This window comes from Hemitrygon akajei, chromosome 3 (genome assembly GCF_048418815.1).
Source record: "Hemitrygon akajei chromosome 3, sHemAka1.3, whole genome shotgun sequence".
NCBI lineage: Eukaryota > Metazoa > Chordata > Chondrichthyes > Myliobatiformes > Dasyatidae > Hemitrygon > Hemitrygon akajei.
In genome coordinates, this window is record NC_133126.1 from 185,448,223 (window position 1) to 185,464,318 (window position 16,096).

Genomic DNA, 16,096 nt, shown 5'->3' on the forward strand with positions numbered 1-16,096 from the left:
CTCATATTAGATTTCTTCTTAATCAGCCCTTTACCTCTTCCACCTACCACCTCCCAACTTCTTACTTCATCCTCATTCCCCCATCGACCCACCTCCCTTCTTACCTGGTATCACCTATCAGCTGCTAACTTGGACTCCTTTCCCTCTTCTTATTCTGGTGTTTGTCCCCTTTCTTTCCAGTTCTGATGAAGGGTCATAGCCTGACACATTCATAGACATTACCTGACTTGCTGAATTCCTACAGAATTTTGAGTGTTGTTTTAAGATTTCCAACATCTGCATTATCAATTTTTATCCAAACCTATGTTTCAATATTAAAATCATCCATCCTACTTTATATATTTTGCATCTATTTATTCTAGGTCCTCCTTTTCCTAATTTCCGTAACCTTATTAAACTGTCCGCAGATTTTATTTAAGATTCTAGTTTTGATTGTTTTGTTCACACCTTGTCCTTATAACTTCTATTTTTTTCTTCACAGAATTGTTAGGCACTGATGTTTTCAGTTTTGCATTTGGATTTCTGAATCCAAATTCTGAAAATATTGTAAAAGTTAATTATCTGAGATGATTTGCATAATAGAAAGTTGTGTTAACTTAGAAAACCTACAGCACAATACAGGTCCTATGGCCCACAAAGCTGTGCCAAACATTTCTTTACCTTAGAAATTAGCTAGGGTTACCCATAGTCCTCTATTTTTCTAAGCTCCATGTACCTATCCAGGAGTTTCTTAAAAGACCCTATCGTATTCACCTCCACCACCATTGACGGCAGCCCATTCCACACACTCGCCACTCTCTTTGTGTAAAAAACTTACCCCTGATATCTCTGTATCTACTGCCAAGCACCTTAATCCTGCGCCCTTTCCTAGCCATTTCAGTCCTGGGAAAAAGCCTCTGACTATCCACACGATCAATGCCTCTCATCATCTTATACATCTCTATCAAGTCACCTCTCATTCTCCGTTGCTCCAAGGAGAAAAGGCCGAGTTCACTCAACCTATTCTCATAAGGCATGCTCCCCAATCCAGGCAACATCCTTGTAAATCTCTTCTGTATCCTTTCTATGGTTTCCATGTCCTTACTGTAGTGAGGCAACCACAGGTGTTAAATCAAATCAAACTTAAGTTTTATTATCATTCAACCACACATGAATACAGCTGAATGAGACAGTGTTCCTCTGGGGCCAAGGTACAAAATATACACAGCGCATTCAAAATAGTGAACACAAAAAAAAACAGTAACACAAGAAAATATATAGTTCAAGTCCCTGAGTGACATGTCCCGCAATTTGATGGTGCAATTCCGGGAGGTGTGCAACAAACATACACATGCAATCCAGCCTATCATTCCACTGATCGAAAACTAGAGGGCAACACCGATGGGAGAGACCAACCCCCAATCGAGCACAGATGCAATGCTACACTACCTCTGGCATTTCCTCTCTCGGACTGCAGCAGCAGGCAAGCCTGCAGCTTGAGGCCTAGTCCTCGCTACAACCGAGGCCACACAGCTCCCCCACCATCCGTCACACCACAAAGGAAACAGGCCTGTGACATCTTACATTATCAATGTCCAACAGGGTCTTGCGATCGCAGGAGAAGTGTACAATGCAAGCACCCACGGCTAAACTGCACGCGGCCTTCGCACACTAACTCCGATGCTTTTGATGCCTGCGTGTAACGCATCCTGCGCCAGATTCAGCTCCTCCGACACCAGTCGAGCTCCTCTGGTCAATGAGCAGCTCACTGATGGGGCAGACCTGCAGTACCCGAAGTTCTTGGAGTCCAGGATGATCTTGCGATTGTAAAACAGGTCTTTAACAAAGAAACAAACATCTTCAGTTGGCCCCACGAGAGGGCACCATGTCTGAACACACCACCATCTTACTGGAAGAGCAGGCTGAAGTTGCTTTCAAAGCAGAGCTTTAAAGAGATTTCCATGATAGCGCTTGTGATTTTCATGTGGCTTGGGTACAACAAATATTGCTCCCTAGTCTATCAATCCCATTATAACTAATTGACATTATGGAAATAACATATGTATTGTAGCAGAATCACTTCCAGTTGCAATTTTCTGCTTTCATAGTTGGAGGTGGTAGAAAGTGTATTTGTGAGAGATGGATTTCTTTTTACTGGTTTAGATAAGAGGGGATCTCATTCAAGTGTCCAAAATTTCAGACAAGGCTGACAGAATATATCCGGGGTGGATGTATGTCTGGTTGGGTGCGGGTCTAGAATGCAGAGCAAGGGCTCATTGTCTCAGTATTTGAGGTAGGATAACTAGGACTGGGACTAGCTGAAACTTTTTCACTCAGAGGATCGTTAGCCTATGGAATTTGTAAATTATATTTGGACAAGTACATGGAATGGACCAAATGAGACTCGCTTAGATGGGAATTTTGGTTGGGATAGAAAAGTTGGGCCAAGAAAACTGCATTTTTTTTGCAGTTTCTATCCCTCTGCCACAGAAAGTGGTGAAGGTCACATTTCTGAAGATATTAAGAAAGAGATAGATAGAATTCTAGATGTCTATAGATATAGAAACATAGAAAATAGGTGCAGGAGTAGGCCATTCAGCCCTTCGAGCCTGCACCACCATTCAGTATGATCATGGCTGATCATCCAACTCAGAACCCTGTACCTGCTTTCTCTCCATACCCCCTGATCCCTTTAGCCACGAGGGCCATATCTAACTTCCTCTTAAATATAGCCAATGAACCGGCCTCAACTGTTTCCTGTGGCAGAGAATTCCACAGATTCACCACTCTCTGTGTGAAGAAGTTTTTCCTCATCTCGGTCCTAAAAGGCTTCCCCTTTATCCTTAAACTGTGACCCCTCATTCTGGACTTCCCCAACATCAGAAACAATCTTCCTACATCTAGCCTGTCCAATCCCTTTAGAATTTTATACGTTTCAATAAGATCCCCCCTCAATCTTCTAAATTCCAGTGAGTATAAGCCTAGTCGATCCAGTCTTTCTTCATATGAAAGTCCTGCCATCCCAGGAATCAATCTGGTGAACCTTCTCTGTACTCCCTCTACGGCAAGAATGTTTTTCCTCAGATTAAGGGACCAAAACTGCACACAATATTCTAGGTGTGGTCTCACCAAGACCTTGTACAACTGCAGTAGAACCTCCCTGCTCATGAACTCAAATCCTTTTGCTATGAATGCCAACATACCATTTGCCTTTTTCACCGCCTGCTGTACCTGCATGCCCACCTTCAATGACTGGTGTACAATGACACCCTTGCATCTCCCCTTTTCCTAATCGGCCACTGTTCAGATAATAATCTGTTTTCCTGTTCTTGCAACCAAAGTGGATAACCTCACATTTATCTACATTAAATTGCATCTGCCATGAATTTGCCCACTCACCTAACCTATCCAAGTCACCCTGCATCCTCCTCACGGCTAACACCACCGCCCAGCTTCGTGTCATCCGCAAACCTGGAGATGCTGCATTTGATTCCCTCATCTAAATCATTAATATATATTGTAAACAACTGGGGTCCCAGCACTGAACCTTGCGGTACCCCACTAGTCACTGCCTGCCATTCTGAAAAGGTCCCGTTTACTCCCACTCTTTGCTTCCTGTCTGCCAACCGATTCTCTATCCACATCAATACCATACCCCCAATACTGTGTGCTTTTAGTTTGCACACTAATCTCCTGTGTGAGACCTTGTCGAAAGCCTTTTGAAAATCTAAATATGCCACATCCACTGGCTCTCCCCTATCCACTCTACTAGTTACATCTTCAAAAAATTCTATAAGATTCGTCAGACATGATTTTCCTTTCACAAATCCATGCTGACTTTGTTTGATGATTTCACCTCTTTCCAAATGTGCTGTTATCACATCTTTGATAACAGACTCTAGCATTTTCCCCACCACCAATGTCAGACTAACCGGTCTATAATTCCCCGGTTTCTCTCTCCCTCCTTTTTTAAAAAGTGGGGTTACATTAGCCACCCTCCAATCCTCAGGAACTAATGCAGAATCTAAGGAGTTTTGAAAAATTATCACTAATGCATCCACTATTTCTTGGGTTACTTCCTTAAGCACTCTGGGAAGTAGAGTGCAGGAGTAGGCCATTCAGTCCTTTGAGCCTGCACCGCCATTCAGTATGAATCCCCATCTGGCCCTGGGGATTTATCTGCCTTTAATCCCTTCAATTTACCTAACACCACTTCCCTACTAACATGTATTTCCCTCAGTTCCTCCATCTCCTTAGACCCTCGGTCCCTTACTATTTCCTGAAGATCATTTATGTCCTCCTTAGTGAAGACAGAACCAAAGTAGTTGTTCAATTGGTCTGCCATGCCTTTGTTCCCTATGATCAATTCACCTGTTTCTGACTGTAAAGGACCTACATTTGTCTTGACCAATCTTTTTCTTTTCACTTATCTATAAAAGCTTTTACAGTCAGTCTTTATGTTCCCTGCCAGCTTTCTCTATAATCTTTTTTCCCTTTCCTAATTAAGCCCTTTGTCCTCCTCTGCTGGTCTCTGAATTTCTCCCAGTCCTCAGGTGTGCAGCTTTTTCTGGCTAATTTGTATGTTTCTTCTTTGGACTTGATACTATCCCTAATTTCCCTTGTCAGCCATGGGTGCACTACCTTCCCTGGTTTATTCTTTTGCCAAACTGGGATGAACAATTGTTGTAGTTCATCCATGCGATCTTTAAATGCTTGCCATTGCATATCCACCGTCAACCCTTTAAGTATCATTTGCCAGTCTATCTTAGCTAATTCACGTCTCATGCCTTCAAAGTTACCCTTCTTTAAGTTCAGAACCTTTGTTTCTGAATTAACTATGTCACTCTCCATCTTAATGAAGAATTCCACCATATTATGGTCACTCTTACCCAAGGGGCCTCGCACGACAAGATTGCTAACTAACCCTTCCTCATTGCTCAATACCCAATCTAGAATGGTCTGCTCTCTAGTTGGTTCCTCGACATGTTGGTTCAGAAAACCATCCCGCATACCTTCCAAGAAATCCTCTTCCTCAGCACCCTTACCAATTTGGCTCACCCAATCTATATGTAGATTGAAGTCACCCATTATAACTACTGTTCCTTTATTGCACGCATTTCTAATTTCCTGTTTAATGCCATCCCCAACCTCACTACTACTGTTAGGTGGCCTGTACACAACTCCCACCAGCGTTTTCTGCCCCTTAGTGTTATGCAGCTCTACCCATATCGATTCCACATCCTCCAGGCTAACGTCCTTCCTTTCTATTGTGTTAATCTCCTCTCTAACCAGCAATGCTACCCCTCCTCCTTTTCTTTCCTGTCTATCCCTCCTGAATATTGAATATCCCTGGATGTTGAGCTCCCATCCTTGGTCACCCTGGAGCCATGTCTCTGTGATCCCAACTATATCATATTCATTAATAACTATCTGCACGTTCAATTCATCCACCTTGTTACAAATGCTCACCGCATTGGCACACAAAGCCTTCAGGCTTGTTTCTACAACACGCTTAGCCCTTATACAATTATGTTGAAAAGTGTTGGTTGTGGATTTTAATTTCTTTTTTTTTACCTCCTCCCATAGATGCTGTCTGGCCTGCTGAGTTCTGCCAGCATTTTGTGTTTTTTATGTTGAAAAGTGGCTCTTTTTGCTTTTTGCCCTGGATTTGCCTGCCTGCCACTTTTACTTTTCACCTTACTACTTTTTGCTTCTACCCTCATTTTACACCCCTCTGTCTCTCTGCACTTGTTCCCATCCCTCTGCCACATTAGTTTAAAGCCTCCTGGACAGCAGTAGCAAACGCTATAGATTGTGGTGCTGAGGTAGAGGATCAACCATGATTGTATTAAAAGGTGGAATGTACTCAAAGGGCTGGGAGGCCTACTCCTGCTCCCCCTTTCAACATTTCCACGTAGAGTAAGGAGAAAAAGCCAAAGTTGCATCAACATAAATACACGGTTTTGATTTTTTTTTCCAATTAGTATTGATCAAAGTAGAACTCTTGATGGTTTTCATTTATGTTCCCAATAGTTTATCTGTATAGAATTTCTAATCTTAGGAAATTAAAGCTTCATGTTGTCCAAATCCAAATGCACTTACCTTGAAAAATGAACTCAGGTGTTGCAAATGTCAACATAAAAACATACATTTCATCATGATAACTTTAATATTTATTTCTTGTACAAGAACATGCTTGAAGTACAAAGCATAAAAGATAACCTGCAGAGTACTTGAGTGTTCTAAAGACAGTTTGCAGATTATGGCCTCGCCTTTGGACAAAATACTACTGATAATGTTGTAACACTGGGCATTGCATGTTCACTTTTAGTATTGGAGTTGTGTTGATACAAAGGAGTGGCTTTCCTGCAGATGGGGATCTTCAGGATTCTTCAATAAATCTGAAAGTTTGCTTCAATTAAACAAAAAGAGAAACAAGTTAATTATTTTACCAGACAGAAGATAATGACAGCATGCATTTAGAATATGTTATGGTTTTGTATCTAATCCATGTCAAAATTGTAATTAACTTAACTGTAGCTAAGCATTACATCAATACAATTTTCCCCCATTTGCTTCATCAAAGTGTTCCATAATTTTGAACATTTAAAAAAAATTCTCCTTAACCTTTTCTTTTCAAATCTAAGTTTTTAAAATTCTCCATGCAGTTAATTATAGTTCCATAATGCTCTACAAGATAAAAACAGAAAAGCCGGAAACAGTCAACAGGTCTGGTAGTATAAGTGCAGAATGAAAGATAGAGTTAACATTTCAGGTCAATGAACTTTTATGAGAAATCTAAGCTCTGATGAAAGGTCCCCAACCTGAAGCTCTAATTCTATTTCTCTCTCCACAGGTGCTGCAAGACCTCCTGTGGTTTAAATGTCTTATTTAAATGAAAACAAATTGTATTTGCTGCTTATACTACATCCAATCCAGCTTGGGGTGACGTGGAGGAGATACATCTCTACCAAAGAAGGTGTAAGGTGCTCCTTCCCTCTGCTGGCCTGCAGGTCACCCTTGGGCAAAGGTGTAGCACCTGGATCACGTGAAGCCATGGGAGCAGGTGGTGGACGGTCATATGAGCAACTAGTACATATCACAAGTCCTGGTTATACAGTCACTGACACCAGATAGACAATCTCTGAAGAGTATTGTTAATGACTAGGGACCACCTGTCTTGTAAAGACACTGCTCAGATGAAGGCAATGGCAAATCACTTCTGTAGAAAAGTTTGCCAAGAACAATCCTGGTCATGGACCATGATCACCCATGCCATATGACACAGCACATAACGATGATGAATCAAATTTGAAAATATAGAAAAAGTCAATGTCTGTTCTATTATCTATGGTTTGTAACAACCTCAAGTCCTTTTTCAAATGTGCATGCAAGTTTTGACACGAAAAGCTGTAATATCAAACACAAGAACATTTAGAAACAGAAAACCTACAGCATAATACAGGCCCTTCGGCCTACAAAGCTGTGCCGAACATGTCCCTACCTTAGAACTACCTAGGCTTACCCATAGCCCTCTCCATGTAGCCATCCAGGAGACTCTTAAAAGACCCTATCGTTTCCACCTCCACCACTGCCGCCGGCAGCCCATTCCCCGCACTCACCATTCTCTGTGTAAAAAAACTTACCCCTGACATCTCCTCTGTACCTACTTCCAAGCACCTTAAAAATATGCCCTCTCGTGCTAGCCATTTCAGCCCTGGGAAAAAGCCTCTGACTATCCACACGATTAATGCCTCTCATTATCTTGTACTGTTCTGATCAGGGTCAGAACATTACTTGGGCAGTTCTGCAGCATTGAATATACTTATAAACATCATTTTCAAATACAAGTTAATTTTATATAAAATTACAAATATTTAAACACATAGAAATAATTGTTAGAGTGATTTTTGGGTCCTTTGGCATTTTCAAGAAGACTTCATCGTCACTACCTGGATTACCCAACTCTGAATACTCCTCATACACTCGATATTTGCGTTCTGCATAATCCATGGCCGTCTCATCAGCTTTTTGAATCATTGCCATTATCATTTCCCAGTTACTCTCATCTCCTGGGGGCTCGTCCGGGCGGAGTACATACTCTGCGGTTTTAAGTATGTGCTGTTTAACTGGTACCCATCTTTTATATTTTGCGTTGTCTGGGAATTAGTGTGGAGGTATTTCAGGGAGAGATTTTACCCAGATATATCTGTCAGGATGCCACCTATTGAGATCAAGCAATGTCAGGTTGAGAACCCTGATGATCCAAGCCAGCCCTTGACAATGATTATGACCTTCGCTTCCGGGGAGAAACGGAGCATTTTGTCAGAGTTGTCCTCACTTAAAGTCACATATGGGAATTCGGAACTCTGGCGTAAGCTTGAGGAAATGGTTGAAATTCACCAGATGCACCCTAAAGATTACACATGTTGGTAAAAGTGCCCAAGGAATACATGGGACAGAATGGCCCAAGGGGTGCGGGACGGTATCTGGGCAACTATCGGGAACACCAGCAATGTAGAAAGGTATCACTCTTTTAAAGGGGAAATGAAGCAGCAACTGGGGAACGATAATGGCAGTGATTCAAAAAGCTGATGAGGCAGCCATGGATTATGCGGAACATAAATATCGAGCGTATGAGTATTCCGGGTTGGATAATCCAGGGAAAGACGACCAAGTCTTCCTGAAAGTGCTGAAGGAATGGACTGAGCTCAGCCCAACAGGAAGTTTTAGATTTAGGCATAATGGTGGAGTCAACCTACTCTGCGATAGTTTCCTGGGCCAGTGAGATAGACCGAAGAAAGTGCAAGAAAGATCGTAAAGTGGCCATAGTGGATGCAGCTGCTGTGATGTCCCAGAGAGTTTGTTTTGCTTGCCAGCAGCCAGGACACGAAGCGAGGAATTGCTGGAATAGACGTGGGAGGGTAAAAGAGTTGATGTGCTACAGGTGCGGCCTATTGGGACATGGTTGGAGGCAGTGTCCAAAACAGAGGAAAGAAAAACAGGTGAACGTCACAGCAGACACACACATTCTCTCACTCCATCGGTGCCCAGTCTGACCAATCTGACTGTTGATCAGATCAAAGAGCTAGTAAAGACGGCTTCTAGGTCTGAAAAAGATGTGGCGGCAGGCCCCACTGCCAGCGCTAGTGACCCGCGGATGTACACAACAGCATCGATTGTTAGGGGGACAGCAATGCAATATGTTAGTGCACACAGGAGCTTCAGTATCGATAACAAACCTACCCTTGCCAACAACACGATAGGCCATTTATATTAGGGGTGTAGGAGGGGAAATGGTGAAAACAGAAAGCGAGTCACAAATACTCAAAATCGGGGGAGTGCAGCTTCCAGTGTATTTCTAGGTATGTCCAAATATCAAGGGCACTATCCTTGAAATAGACATCCTAAGGGAAGCAGGAGCTGTTAAAGATTCAGGAAAGGGAGAAATAATATGGATAAGTCAGGGGCAGCAAATGTGTACAACCACCAGAATACACAGCCTGGCTAGCCTTGTCACAGCTGCCCCGATCACCAGAGACTGGAGCCCGGATGGTGTCTGTGGGTTACTTTGTCAGTGGTTCCCAGCAGTGTGGGCTACACACAAGCAAGATTGTGTTCAGTAAAGATAAGCCCAGTTAAAAGAGAGGAGGGGCTGTATAAACCCCATAAACAGTACCCTATAAAAACACACTGACAGCTGCCCAGGGTATAGTGAAGGAACAAAAACACCAGGGGATACTCAGAGAGACGTGGCCACTACTAACTCGCCTATATGATCATATTCATTAACAACAGGCTATACTGCCCTTAAGACCAGGCCGAGATTGCATCCCATAGTGGCAGGCCCTGCAACAATCCTGAATGGCCTGTCTCCAGAACATAAGACTTTTCCAGTCCCTCCGAGGGCAGACATCACTGTGAATAGGGCCGCAGAGGAACAAGAGGCAATTGAAATTGCAAGTGCGCTGGAAGAAATGACAGAAGCCAGTTCAGTAAAATTATATGAAGAGGTGGAGGCAGAAGAGAAGGAGGGATGGCAGAGAAAGGGAGCAAAGGAGGGACCAGATGGAAGCTGGGTACGCGGGAAGGAAAGAGTCGTGGTGGCCTCATGACGTATTAGGCAGATATTACTGAAGTTATATCATGGGGTAATTATGGATTGCGGGGAGCCTGGGGCTTACAGGGACAGAATGACACAATATGTGAAAGACCTTTGTAACCAACATAAAGTGTTGAAGGGCCGAGCAAAACAACTGCAACACATTGCTGATCAGAGAGAGCCAGAAGGAGACAGTCCTTCCACAGCCCAGCGACCAAATCATGGTGAGGGTGCTGCCAGAAAGGCCAGGGATTTAGAACCACAGATGGTACTGTTAACAAATGCTGCTTGTGTCTGTGTGCAGACTCGGTGAGGCAGCCAGTGGAAACACTGGACTCAGGTTAAAGCACATGACTCACCCTCTTGCTGCTCCCACAGACAGAGCGGGGGACTAATTCTGTCCAGTAGCCATGTAATTACAGAGAACCTAAGCGAGGAACACCAGCCGGCCATGCCAGACCTGACCACAGCTGATGAAAACATACCCGGAGGAAACGCAAAGGCAGAAAACCCCAAGAGCGTGACAGAAAACCATGGATAGCATGCTAGAGTGTGATGATGGTGGTACTCTGTAACGAAAGCTGGTTGCTGAAGGTAGATGATTAGTTTAATAGCATTTTCTATTAGTTTAATAGAAAAGACTGGAAAAAAGACTGGGAGGGATTTTTAAGTTAAAGCAGACAGCAAGTTCCACAGCTCTGATGGCATTTCAGACTGCACATGGCATCTGAAGGCAGTCCCCCTCAGTCTGAATGAGAAACTGGGCCCTTTCAGCAGTTGGGCCACCAACTTCAGATCGACGGGACAGTTCGGAAGGGGGTGCCACCAGGGAGAGGTCCTTGCAGACATTTACGTAGAGGCTGTCGTGGTTTCTCGTGCCCCACAAACGACCAGGAGACACAGAAGATTCTTCAAGAAGTATTAAACTTTAATTTGCAAATCAAAGCTGAGACAGGCATTGAGTTACTCGCTGATTGCCCACCGATCCTTGTACATAGCATTTTTTATAGCAATCTCCTGGTTTAGTTGTATTAGCATATCCAATTGGTCTACAGTTGCGTATCACAAGTACATCCGCCACTATTGTTTCTACCCATTGACTTAATCATGTTCTAATCTACATCTCTTAGCTACCTGTCATTAACACACCATTGTCTTCTACATTCTTAAGATTTCATTCTCCTACTAAATTGGATACATGCATAGCAAATAGCAAGTTCAAAGCTGACTACATAATCTACATCTCTTATCTACCTCTCATAAACACACCATTGTCTTCTACATTCTTAAGATTTCATTCTCCTACTAAATTGGATACATGCATAGCAAATAGCAAGTTCAAAGCTGACTACGTAGTTTTGGTTACACAGCAAACTAAATTGGATACATGCATAGCAAATAGCAAACTCAAAGCTGACTACATAATCTACATCTCTTATCTACCTCTCATTAACACACCATTGTCTTCTACATTCTTAAGATTTCATTCTCCTACTAAATTGGATACATGCATAGCAAATAGCAAGTTCAAAGCTGACTACATAGTTTTGGTTACACAGCAAACAATGCAACTTTTATACTCCAATAAGGCCACCCCAAATCCTTCCTATACATTGATGAGAGAGCCTGTGGGTGCCCCTGGAAAGAGAGTTACAGCGAACAAAGAATGAAGGGCTGAAGACAAAGGAATGCGATTAAGTTGCAATCAGCCTGCAGGGAAAGAGCCGACAGGCACAGGAAAGAAGATGTGTTCACATTTCTAGAACAACCTCACTGCTTAACATTTGGTAGGTAGCGATTAGGGAATGCTAGGGTGGTATCAAGGCACACAAAATTGGGGGAGGTTTCAAGGCAGGGCATTTTTGCTGCCCTATTTGACTAGATCCGCTTAGGTTGGCCTTTCCTGGTATAGTACAAGTTTATTTTTGCCCAGGAGGGCCAAGAGGAGGGACTGTTAGAGTGATTTTTGGGTTCAGGTCATTTACATTTAGCAAATGGCTTTGGCTACCAGTCTTCTGTTCCTTGACAATGTATTGTGGATTTAATTTGGAACAATTCATTTCCTAAAAGCTGTGAATCCCAGACTACAGATGATGCTGGTGTCTGTGGGATGGATATGAACCAGGTGGTATGAAGTTCGCATGTAGCTTCAAAAGAAAGCATTGTCTATACTTTGTAAATGTGGAATTGTCCTTTGTGTTTAGTAAATAAATACCGAACCCCACGTTGGGCCAGCAGACCTTTCACCGAAAGCACCTCTGTATGACGTATGCTGTACCTTGTTTTGTCAAATAAAGAAGCTGCTTTGTACCTACCAGTAACTTTCTCTCCAATGATTTCATTCATTCAACAACAATAATTATTTAAAATAGAGGGATGCTTGAATAAGCAGATTCAATGAGCAGATTGTACAACATAATAGATGATAGTGATCAAAAGTTGGACAAAAGAGAGGTGCACAATATGAATCTACATAGAACCATAGAACATTACAGCACAGAAACAGGCCTTTTGGCCCTTCTTGGCTGTGCCAAACCATTTTTCTGCCTAGTCCCACTGACCTGCACCTGGACCATATCCCTCCATACACCTCTCATCCATGTACCTGGCCAAGTTTTTCTTAAATGTTAAAAGTGAGCCCGCATTTACCACTTCATCTGGCAGTTCATTCCACACTCCCACCACTCTCTGTATGAAGAAGCCCCCCCCTCTAATGTTCCCTTTAAACTTTTCCCCCTTCACCCTTAACCCATGACCTCTGGTTTTTTTCTCCCCCAGCCTCAGTGAGAAAAGCCTGCTTGTATTCACTCTATCTATACATGAAAAGTGTTGCAAATCTTCAGTGCCTAAAACAGCCATTAAAAACTGAGTTCTTTCATATTTTTTCTGACTCAATAATTGCCCTCGAAGGGCAAAATTTAAGACTACACAAGCTACTTCCAATTAATAAAGAATACACATAGCCCAGATTTAGCAATTAACCACTCCACTCATCAGGCTCTAGGTCACAGTCAAGGGAGATAAAAGATGGTGATCACAAATATTTGAACAGCTTTGGCTGGAGAAATTCTACTGCTTAAATAATCAGTTTAAATTTAAGGAATATTTTGATTAAAATAATTACTGTGTTATACCTCTTGCTTTTAAACAAGACCAAGTCTGTAATCAATTTGAGTATCAATTCTTTCCAAGAGATCTGCATCCTGCAGAAAAAAAGAAAAAATGTTAAAATGCATGTTGAAAACAATATTGAATGCCCAAGAAAGTGCATTCAAAAAAGGGAATTAAGGGTTATGGGGAAAAGGCAGGTAGGTGGAGATGACCATGGCCAGATCAGCCATGATCTTATTGAATAACGGAGCAGGCTCAATGGGCCAGATGGCTTATTCCTGCTGCTATTCCTTATTTCTTATGTTCTTAAAGCAAGAAACAATTTCAGTAATAAAAATTGAATTTGATTAGAATATGCTAGGATAAGACTACAGTTATCTTATCTTCTTCTTTATCAATTGTATGATTATGTAAGTTTTCACTAAATCTTTCTTTCTTCATTTTTCTCCAAATTATAAATAATGGAATTCTTTACCTCCTTTAGACTTCCTTTCCTTTAAAATCCATAGCTGTAGCAAACATATTTTGTACAATCCTGTCGACTTTTCCTACTCCTTCAACTGTCCTCTCAAATGAACCCAACTTTTCCCTAGTTTAATCATATTTGAAAGATATACATGCAGGTACAAATACTCCTAACCTTAAGCAATAAATATTAAAAATAAAAATAATCATATTTGTCTGCTACATTTATATTAGGTTCAAAAAAAGTCTAGAAATAGAGAGTTTGGACTTTTTTAAAAATTACTCAATTAAAAGTTCACTTTAAAAAAGGTATTGAAATCTCTTAACTGGTATTCATCCTTTACTGGCTGAAGCACAGGATACTGGAATAAGGAGTTGGACTATACTCAACATTTTAAATTACTAATCGAGACATCTAGAATACTGCATTCACTTCTGGTTATCACATTACAAGGATTTGATAGCATAAGAAAGAATATAGGAGAGATTAAGAAGGTTGACACCACATCCAGAGTACTACATTCAATTTTATATGATAAAAAAGAGTAAGGAATGATTAACAAGGATATTGAAAATAGAATCAGGTTTGATATCACTGGCATATGTGGTGAAATTTGCTAACTCAGAGGCAGCAGTACCATTCAATACATAATAATAGAGAAGATAATAAGTAAATCAATTACAGTAAGTATATTCATGTATATTAAATAGTTAAATTAAAAATAATGCAAAAAAAGAAATGATAAGAAAAAGTGAGGTGGTGTTCATGGATTCAATGTCCATTTACAAATCGGATGGCAGAGGGGAAGAAGCTGTCCTGGATTATGGAGTGTGTGCCTTCAGGCTTCTGTACCTCCTTCCTGATGGTAACTCTGAGAACAAGGCATGACCTGGGTGATGGGGGTGCTTAGTAATGGACGCCACCTTTCTGAGGCACCACTCCTTGAAGGCGAATGTTGCCAAGACTTTGTAAATTTTACAATAAGACCAGACAGAATGGGTGAACTTTATTTTGAACAAAGGCAGCTCAGTGGAGATTTAAGTGAATACAAAATTATGAGAGTCCTAGATAGATATATAGATAGAAAGAACCCTGTTCCCTTGAAAGAGACATGAACAAGCCTAAGTTACTACCCAAGTGATTGGTAAAGGCGTAAGCAGATTTCCTTTCACCTCAAATTGGTGGAATTAAAGCACTCGGTGTCTGAAACCAAAATAGAGGAATAACATTCGTTGAATTTAAACTGTTCTTTGAAGACGATTATCTTCTCTGACCAAGAGTTGAGAAACATGAAGTCAGCATAAACACAGAGCTATGAGGCCATAATCTTATGAACTAAATGTCTAAGTATCACTTTCAGATTACAAACACAAGATTCCCACTCCAGGGACTGCCTCATGCTGTTTTGAGACTCATATAAAACAAACACAGTCAGTACTTGCAGAGAAAGGAATGGATTTAACATTGCAGGTCAGCTAAATTTTAACTTTGCTTTTCTTTCTTCACATGTGCTGTATTACCTGAGGAGTACTTTCAGCATTTTCTGATTTATTTCACATTTCTTGCATATGGAATATTTTTATTTTACATTATTAAGAAACTCAAGATTGGTTTTACCTTACCTCTTGCAAGGTGCAGTTTCTTGGCCCATTAGCAGTGGCACCTCTGGAATTATTGTTGATGAAGTTAATGACACTGATATTTCTGTGTATACGATGTCCAAATTTCACAAAGCTCTCCTTGGATTCTGATGCATTTCTCATAAGTGCAATCCGTGAGGTGTCAATGTGAAAGGGAAATCTCGTGTTTGTACGGAATGGCCTGGTTAGAAACTAAACAACAAAATGTATATTGAATATATGACAGAATACATCCAAGTATTAGTGAACACTCTTATGTAATTTGACAACATTGTGAGTCATAGAACTTGGAAATCCACAGCACATTACAGGCCCTTCGGCCCACAATGTTCTGCCGAGTCATATGAATTTTATAAGATGTAAAATGCTACTTTCCTTTGGGATTGTATTTTTGACTTGTATTCACTTTATTGTCATATGCAAACGCTAGCAATGTTCTATGTGGCAGTGGGGAGCATTCTGACCGGATGCATTACAGCCTAGTATGGAGGCTCCAGTGCACAGGATCGAAAGAGGCTGCAGAGGGTTGTAGACTCAGCAGTTCCAACCTCCCCACCATCGAGGACATCTTCAAGAGAGAATACCTCAGCAGGCAGAATCCATCACTAAAGGCCCTCACATCTAGGACATGCTTTCTTCTCATTACTACCACCAGGGAAGGAGGTCACTCAATGATTCAGAAACAGCTCATTCTCCTCTGCCATCAGATTTCTGAATAGTTCATGCACATATGAACACTACCACATTGTTCTTTCCATTGTACTATGTATTTATTTTGTAATTTATAGTAAATTTTAT

At 41.4% G+C, this 16,096-nt stretch overlaps 1 protein-coding gene across 4 annotated transcripts in view; it reads right to left on the reverse strand.

The window, feature by feature from the left end:
- Nucleotides 1-6,129: 6,129 nt before the first annotated feature.
- Nucleotides 6,130-16,096, reverse strand: part of LOC140725722 (transmembrane protein 145-like) — a 54,687-nt gene continuing 44,720 nt past the window's right edge. For 3 of the 4 annotated variants that reach the window (XM_073041571.1, XM_073041570.1, XM_073041567.1), the window contains 3 exons: nt 15,276-15,490; nt 13,216-13,284; nt 6,130-6,391 (listed from right to left, as the gene is read on the reverse strand). In XM_073041571.1, coding sequence (XP_072897672.1) covers nt 6,307-6,391; nt 13,216-13,284; nt 15,276-15,490 — 369 coding nt within the window. In that variant the 3' untranslated portion in view covers nt 6,130-6,306. The remainder of the gene's footprint in view (nt 6,392-13,215; nt 13,285-15,275; nt 15,491-16,096) is intronic. The other variant, XM_073041569.1, reaches the window with a different exon arrangement.